Source organism: Anarrhichthys ocellatus, unplaced genomic scaffold (assembly GCF_004355925.1).
Source record: "Anarrhichthys ocellatus isolate YVR2014 unplaced genomic scaffold, GSC_Weel_1.0 scaffold412, whole genome shotgun sequence".
NCBI classification, from domain to species: Eukaryota; Metazoa; Chordata; class Actinopteri; order Perciformes; family Anarhichadidae; genus Anarrhichthys; species Anarrhichthys ocellatus.
The window spans coordinates 31,733-40,337 of NW_022280386.1; the positions used below are offsets into that span (position 1 = coordinate 31,733).

The 8,605-nt window shown below is 47.0% G+C and overlaps 1 protein-coding gene across 1 annotated transcript; it reads left to right on the top strand.

Moving 5' to 3' along the window:
- The first annotated feature begins 580 nt into the window (after nt 1–580).
- Nucleotides 581–8,473, top strand: LOC116401385 (low-density lipoprotein receptor-related protein 12-like). Its single transcript, XM_031879744.1, has 11 exons — nt 581–1,750; nt 2,826–2,882; nt 2,970–3,105; nt 3,481–3,683; nt 3,968–4,215; nt 5,158–5,307; nt 5,422–5,643; nt 6,064–6,330; nt 6,535–6,737; nt 6,845–6,977; nt 7,063–8,473. Exons 1-11 carry the CDS (start codon nt 1,690–1,692, stop codon nt 7,972–7,974), a joined length of 2,592 nt encoding a protein of 863 aa, XP_031735604.1. The 5' UTR covers nt 581–1,689; the 3' UTR covers nt 7,975–8,473.
- The last annotated feature ends 132 nt before the right edge of the window (nt 8,474–8,605 follow it).

The window sequence follows — 8,605 nt, forward strand, 5'->3', positions numbered from 1 at the left end:
CTCCACAGGTAACACGTCTACCTTTGTCTCTGTTCCAACAGGAAGTTGCGTGTGGTCCCTGCTGACAGCTTCCTGTTGAACTTTGCGTCGGATCGATCCCACATGAAGGACTCTGAAGGGTCTTGGAGGATGCCCCCCCCACCCTACCCCCCCATACGGACCACAGGTCACATGACTCATCACCTCAGTATGTGGTAATGTTAACCGTGAGACGACATCACGATGACATCACTGTGATGCGTTTCCTCCTCAGAGTGTCAGATGAACCTGGACGACTTCATAAGTATGAGCCCTGCTGTCGGCTGGGGGCGGGTCTTCAGTCTGGACAACTTCCTGTTGAGACACTCTTCATCATCATCTTCATCATCATCATCTTCAGCAGCTTCATCTTCATCATCGTAGTCTTCATCTTCATCATCTTCTTTTTCACTTTAATTTTAATCTTTCTCAATATTTTCTTCTTCTCATTGTTGTACACTGAATTTAAATATACATATACATATATATGTATGTAATGTTTGTATGTATTAAATGTTTTATTACATAAATGTGTTTTTATACACTTTCTGTGTTTTATAATATGTCCTTCATGTTTTCTGACCTTTTCTCTCAGATCAGTTTTATTAAATCTACAGGATGAAAAGAGACTTCAGCTAACTAGCAAAGTTAACAAGCTAGGGTAACTGGTTAACTAGCGAAGTGACCTAGTTAGCTAAGTTATCAGCATGAAAGAGATAACCAAGATAATAGATATACTATAACCTCTATTTGTGTTTAGTACTTGTGAAGCTGTTTTCTGAATGGAGCTCTGATCGATCAGTGCTAAGCTAACATTGTAGCAGCTCCATCAACACTCAATATAACGTTATATAGACGTAAATACAGCATCATTATTATTTATACCATCTGGTTGATACACAGTTTGATCTCTACTAATATGAGGTATCGTAGAGATCTGAACACAGGCGGATACAGTATGAAGTCAGTGATGACAGGAGGAGCATCTCAACACTGATAGGCTATCAGGAGGAGCAAAATAACACCCATACAATAACACAACACACACACAATAACACATACAACACATTCATGACGTCACACAAACTCAAACACACAGATGGATTCATGACGTCACTCTGGTCGCTGCTGCGGACTTGTTGTTCTAATGCTAAGCTAACAGCTATCGCTGAAGAGGTCGCGCTGCTAAACTCTCTCCCGGTACCGTTCATTAGCTCGGGTTAGCTCACATTAACCCGGGTTAGCTCACATTAACCCGGGTTAGTGGAGGAGGACGGGTTAGCTAGCCGCTTAGCTTCGTTAGCATGTTCTATATAATCGACCAGTGTTGTTAATGTTAGCTCGTTAGCCTGAGAGCTAACGTTAGCTGTGGTTCTGTTGTAGGATATCTTAAGACATTATATCTAATAATGTAATATAATATCCAGAGTTATTATTCCCGTCATGTCTCAGAACACGGAGCTATGTTCCTCTGAGCTAACGCTAGCTGTTAGCCGGAGCTAACGGGAGTCTTTGTTCGGAGCCGGGTTGTGATGTTAGCGTAGTTAGCCGGTAGATTAGAGCAGACACAGAACAGTTAGCTGATGCTAAGCTAACAAAGGACGTTCATCGTGTTTTCCGAGCTTTGAGGCTGACATGACGTCAGTGACCTTCATCATCTAAAGGGTTATTATGGCCCTCTGCCGAAGCTGCAGGCTCAGCCCTTCGGTGGTCTACTTGCTGGTCCTATCAGGTGAGTTCACTGACTCAGGATCAGATATGATCATAAAGTCACGTTTATGTTCTGATACTTCTGTTATTATATTCAAACAACGTAATGTGAGAACAAGATCGCATTTTTAATCCATTGTTATGCGCAAAGTTCAATAATGAATTCAAAAGTAGTGTATTGCGCACTTTTATTTTAAAGCGCTGCTATATGAACAAAAGGTCAACAACATTTGGTTTGTAAACACTTTAAACACATCACGTTGTTGTTAGCAGCAGTATTCCCTTTACACAGTAGCAGTTATAACACAGTTATAATGATTCTGATCATAGATATTCAGCCGGTGTTCAAAACTTTATCTTCATGTGTGTAAGAGATGCAATTTAAATATACACCTTGAAAACTGCAAACCTATCTACTTCATGTTTTTATGTTCATTAAATTCTCAGTAGTGATAACTAAATGATGCTTATTATACATATTACAAACAAAACACTAAAAACAATAATTTAAATGAATCATTTCTTTTTTTTTTGGTATGTTGGTCAGACACATATGCAACGCTGATTACCGTATTTGTTATAAATGTACGTTGGTACATAGAGGGTGATAAGAAGCTGTACATGGAGGGACTTAGGACCCAGGGGAATATAGGTGAAGGAAACAGGAAGCGACGGAAGAGACACCACACAAACAGCTGTTCACCGCTCCTGCCAGGTTCTTGTGTTAAAAATGTCCGCTTAATAATAAAAAACAACTGCGATAATAACGCGTTAACTTGCCCAGCACTAATAAATATACACATATATATATATATATATATATAAATATATATATATATAGTTATATTTAGTCATATATATATATATAAATATACATAGGCCTACGTATATTTATATTTGTTAAGTTTCCTTAAGACGTTCTGATGTTAAGACGTTCTGATGTTAAGACGGTTCTGATTTTAAGACGGTTCTGATGTTAAGACCTTCTGATGTTAAGACGTTCTGATGTTAAGATGGTTCTGATGTTACGTTTCTTTAAAGTGATTTGACTGAACTTCCGGTTTCCGTTCTGTTAATTGTGTTTGTGTCTTTCCCAGGATGCATTGCTGCGTCTCAGAGGAATGACAACGTCTATGTGTCAGGGATTTCTAACGGTAAGTTGGTAGCAACTACGGTGATGTCACAACCACAATGTCACATCAGCTGAGCTTCATCTTCTCACTCTCTGTCTGTCTGTCCAGCCTGTGGTGACGTGGCGGAGCTCCTGCGGGCGTCCAGCGGCGTCATCACCAGCCCCGGTTGGCCCTTTCAGTATCCGGCCAGACTGAACTGCAGCTGGAACATCAGAGCGCGACCTGGAGACACCGTCACCATCAGGTAACACTCAGACTGTTACGAGGTTCAGGACCAGTCAACAGAGAGGGAACAGGGTTCAGGACCAGTCAACAGAGAGGGAAAAGGGTTCAGGACCAGTCAACAGAGAGATAACAGGGTTCAGAACCAGTCAACAGAGAGGGAACGGGGTTCAGGACCAGTCAACAGAGAGGGAAAAGTGTTCAGGACCAGTCAACAGAGAGGGAAAAGTGTTCAGGACCAGTCAACAGAGAGATAACAGACTTCAGGACCAGTCAACAGAGAGGGAACAGGGTTTAGGACCAGTCGGCAGAGAGGGAACAGACTTCAGGACCAGCCTTCAGAACCAGAAGCTAGCGGAGGACCATTTAATCAATACTTTCTCGTCTCTGTTCGTAGTTTTCAGGACTTTGACCTCCAGGGTTCCCATCGTTGCTCGGCGGACTGGATGTCCATCAGCAGCTACAGGAGCCTGGATGGGCTCCGGGTTTGTGGTTCCTCCTTGCCGCCACCTTATATCTCCTCCCAGGACCACGTCTGGATCCACTTCCACTCTGACGACGGTCTGACAGGAAAAGGCTTCCGACTGTCCTACATCACTGGTGAGGACTTGTAGAGCGTCAAAGCTTCGATGGAGCAGGTCACTAATGTGGTTCACAGATCTCTGGGTGCAGTGAGGTTTGAACAGGCATCCCTGTCTGGACTTTGATCAGCAGAACCTCCTGGTTGGAGTTAATCCTCTTAGCTGATCCATGAGGAGGTCCAAGGGTCTGAAGCAGACGATATTAGGAAGAGTTCAAAAGTCCTGATCAGTTTGAGGGTGGTGTTGTCACATTACCAGATGTTTTAAAGTCATCCATCAATAACCAATAATATCCTGTTGTAGGTAAACCAGAGGCCTCCAGCTGTGACGTGGACCAGTTCCACTGCTCTAATGGGAAGTGCGTCCCAGACTGGTGGCGCTGTAACTCCATGGACGAGTGTGGAGACAATTCGGACGAGGATCTGTGCGTGGAGTCTCCATTCTCTTTCCAGCCCTGCAGTCTGAATCAGTTCCCCTGTCTGTCCCGGTACACCCGGATCTACACCTGTCTGCCCCACAGCCTGAGGTGTGACGGCAGCATCGACTGCCAGGTAACAAACCAGTTCTCCCAGTCCAACACCAGCCATGATCGTGTTGCTCCACAGCTAGACGAGCATTCTTCTTCTGTATCGATGAACAAACGGGTTGAAAGTTCAAAGAAAGAAAAACGTTACTTTTGATATCGGTAGTTCCTCTTGTGTGAGGAAGATGATGATGATGATGAGACCCTGATAATACCTTGTTAGAGTTAGTGAGCTAGTTATCTTAGTGACACGTTTTATTCACCAGTAATGCTAACATGTGACGTTCACACACTGACACTATTTACGAACGCACCAATCGTAAACAAGCTGCTAATTGGTGCAATTTGAGATCTGACTACTGCCCCTGTTTACAGTTGTCTATGTTTACAATTGTCCCTGGTTACAGTTGTCCCTGTTTACAGTTGCCCCTGGTCTCCTTGAGTGTAACTGTAACACTGAAGCCCAAATGACAGACGGGGTTCAGCAAACACAATCAGCTAGTTTCCTGATTTGGCCGCTGCTCTCAAAAGTATAATAATAAAAATAGTGATAACATTGACTTGGCTCTGCCCTGTCCGTGTCAGTCTCATGGTCCTGGGACTGAAGTGTGATAATGATCAAAATGATATTGGTGGTCTATATAAGCAACATAGCCCGATTCCTTCCAGTCTGCAATGCCAGGGGTCGGCACGCCTTGGTCCCGGCCTCTGTCTGCTGCTTGGCTCAATCCACCCCAACACCTCTCCCTGAGAGTGAGGGCTTGGACGAGCCCCCCCACAGGTCTGGCTCCAGAAAGGGGGCCCGGTTTCCATTTTCCAGTCGAGATGCTACAACTCTTTTCTGGCTGATTCATATAGAATCAGTGAATCTTAGTCTGGCCGTGTGATATCTTGATGGTTGGACCCTGCTTGCAACAGCTACATGGTTTAAACATTTTATTTATTTTCTGACATGTTTGTTTTGACCCAGGACCTTGGGGATGAGATCGACTGTGACGTTCCCACTTGTGGAGAATGGTTGAGGAACTTCTACGGCTCCTTCAGCTCTCCAAACTACCCCGACTTTTACCCTCCAGGAAGCAACTGCACCTGGCTGATCGACACGGGAGACCACAGGAAGGTAACCTCTGACCTCCATCCTCAACACAAACACCTGGGAGAGAAAGCTTTACTTCTTTGGGAGATCTAACGTCTCGATCTTCGTCCTCCTTCCCCCGTCCTTCATCTTCTGCAGGTCGTCCTGAGGTTTACCGACTTTAAACTTGATGGGACGGGATACGGCGACTACGTGAAGGTCTATGACGGCTTGGAGGAGAACCCTCGCCGTCTCCTCAGGGTTCTCACCGCCTTCGACTCCAGAGCGCCCGTCGCTGTGGTTTCATCGTCGGGTCAACTCCGCATTCACTTCTACGCCGACAAGATCAATGCTGCCCGAGGGTTCAACGTCACCTACCAGGTGTGTTTATTTAACCTGAGTGATGTTTCATATGTATTTAGTGAATTAGACGGGTTCTCTTGTTCCTGTGTGTCTCTGGGTTCTTAAGGTGGACGGCTTCTCTTGTTCCTGTGGCTCTCTCTGGGTTCTTAATGTAGACAGGTTCTGTTTAACTTGTTCCTGTCTCTCTCTCTAGGATCTTAAGGGGGAAGGGTTCTGTTTAACTTGTTCCTGTGTGTCTCTTTGGGTTCTTAAAGTGGACGGGTTCTTTCGTTCCAGTCTCTCTCTCTGGGTTCTTAATGTAGACGGGTTCTCTTGTTCCTGTGTCTCTGGGTTCTGAAGGTGGACGGGTTGTCTTGTTCCTGTGTGTCTCTCTCTGGGTTCTTAATGTAGACGGGTTCTGTTTTAACTTGTTCCTGTGTGTCTCCTTGGGTTCTTCAGGTGGACGGGTTCTGCCTGCCGTGGGAGGTTCCGTGTGGGGGTAACTGGGGCTGCTACACCGAGCAGCAGCGCTGTGACGGGTACTGGCATTGTCCCAACGGTCGTGATGAGCTCAACTGTTCTTCATGTCAGGAGGATGAGTTCCCCTGTTCCAGAAACGGAGCCTGTTACCCTAGATCGGACCGCTGCAACTATCAGAACCGCTGCCCCAACGGTTCTGACGAGAAGAACTGCTTCTTCTGCCAGCCCGGAAACTTCCACTGCAAGGTAACGACAACCTGTCAGCTGATCAACATAGAACCCATAAAGTAAACACACAAAGAACATGAAGTTCTACTAGAACCTGAGAGACTTTTCTCATTTCTCACACTTTAACATGAATTGACTAATATGCATCGCATCAACCAGTAAATATGCAACAGAAACACATGAATCTTCTGCCGTGTAACACGTCCTCTGACCTTCCTGCAGAACAACCGCTGTGTGTTTGAGTCGTGGGTCTGTGACGCTCAGGACGACTGTGGTGATGGCAGCGACGAGGAGAGTTGTCCCGTCATCGTTCCCACCAGAGTCATCACCGCCGCTGTCATCGGTAGCCTCATCTGTGGACTCCTGCTGGTCATCGCCCTCGGCTGCACCTGCAAGCTCTACTCGCTGCGCATGTTTGAACGCAGGTGAGAACCGACTCCGCCTCTGATTGGTCACTGCTTCTGTGAATCCGGTTTGCGATTAGGCCGATGTGTGAGCCGTGTGATTCGAGCCGTGCGATTGGCCGTTGCAGGTCATTCGAGACGCAGCTGTCCAGAGTGGAAGCGGAGCTGCTTCGGAGAGAAGCCCCGCCCTCTTATGGTCAGCTGATCGCCCAGGGTCTGATCCCACCTGTGGAGGACTTCCCAGTGTGCTCTGGGAGCCAGGTACAGAGAATCAGAACCAGTCTTCAGAATCTTAACTGTGAATTTACAGTACAAGTCTCTATTGTGGTCTGCTCTCTATCCACAGGCGTCCGTCCTGGAGAACCTCCGTCTGGCTGTCCGCTCTCAGCTCGGCTTCACCTCCCTGAGGCTCCCTTCCTCGGGTCGTCATACCAACCTTTGGCGCCGTCTCTTCACCTTCTCGCGGTCACGGCGGTCCGGTTCTCTGGCTCTGGTCTCTGCGGACCTGGAGGACAGCGCCGGCACCGGGAGTTCAGGTTCAGACCTGCTGTCTCCGGACTCGGATGACACGGACACGGAGGGCGAGCGGGGGAGGGGCGCAGTGGGCGGGCCTGTGGCCCCCCTCCCCCAGAAGACCCCGCCCTCCACCGCCGTGGAGGCCGTGGTGTTCGTGACAACCTCCGTGACGCCGACGCCCACCTGTGGGCGAGGCCGTGACCGGCTCAGAGAGACTCCGCCCCCCTCCAGCCCTGTCCCCGTGGTAACTCCCGGTCCAGATCCTGAACGTCACAGTGACACCTCAGAGCTTCAGGCTCCACCCACCTCTGCCATGCAGCGACTGGCCCAGAACTTGCACCACCTCGCCAGGAACTTGACCAGAACCAGCCAGAACCGGCAGGACCAGATCTGGACCAATCACAGTCCACTTCACCAGCTGGAGACAGGAAGAGGTGGGGCCGAGATCACGGAGCAGCGAGAAAATGGAGAAGAAGAAGAAGACGTGGAGCTCCTGATCCCCGTCTCCGACTCTGACTCCTCCTTGCTGGTCAGCGACATCCGACAACCACTGCTAGAACCGTATCCCTCCTCTACCACAGGCCACGCCCACCGCCATCACCGTGGAAACAGTAGTCGAAGAGGGCGGGACGGCCCGTGCGAACATTGTGGGATGGTCCACACGGCTCAGATACCTGACGTCTGTCTGGAGGCCACAGGGAAGACAGAGAGCAGCGACGACGAGCTGCTGCTGCTGTGCTAACAAGCTAACTGACAGACAGTTAGCTAACACGCTGTTGTGCAGGCTAACTGACAGACTGATACTACCCTGATACAACATCCACAGTTAGCTATCATGCGGCTCTGCTAACAGGCTAACATGCTAAGTGACAGGCTAAAGGCCTTTTCACACCGGGAACAAAAATAATACAACGAATAGAAAATGCTGAATATTCGCTGGCGATTTTTTTTAATATTTGAAGATTCGTGCTCCGTACATTCCACCGAAATTTAAAATCTCACATTGTCAGTGTTCAAGACTCTGACAATGTGGTCACGTTTCCTTTGAAGCGTCTTATTGTATCGAGTGTAAGTTCTGAGCCTCATTGCATTGGTTTGCATCATTCATGACTGGACTGAATCACGTGTGTTCATTATTATGGGATGGCCAATACAAGGCCTCATGGTCAGTTTATGATACGTCTCTATGGATATAAAGACAGTGAGCTCATGTGCTTCCATAGCTGGTAATTAAAAAAACACTGAACTGCAAAATACTAAAGATTTGGATTCGGTGTGGATCTGTTCATAGAGATAAATAAATACATTATATATATTGTATTTATTTATTTATATATATATATATATATATATATATATATATATATATATAT

Bases quoted from the DNA above. Each gene is read 5' to 3' on its own strand.
- LOC116401385 (XM_031879744.1), top strand. From the start codon at position 1,690: ATGGCCCTCTGCCGAAGCTGCAGGCTCAGCCCTTCGGTGGTCTACTTG. The intron at 3,106-3,480 runs GTAACACTCAGA...CTCTGTTCGTAG, and splicing joins GGAGACACCGTCACCATCAG to TTTTCAGGACTTTGACCTCC. The intron at 6,978-7,062 runs GTACAGAGAATC...CTCTATCCACAG, and splicing joins CAGTGTGCTCTGGGAGCCAG to GCGTCCGTCCTGGAGAACCT.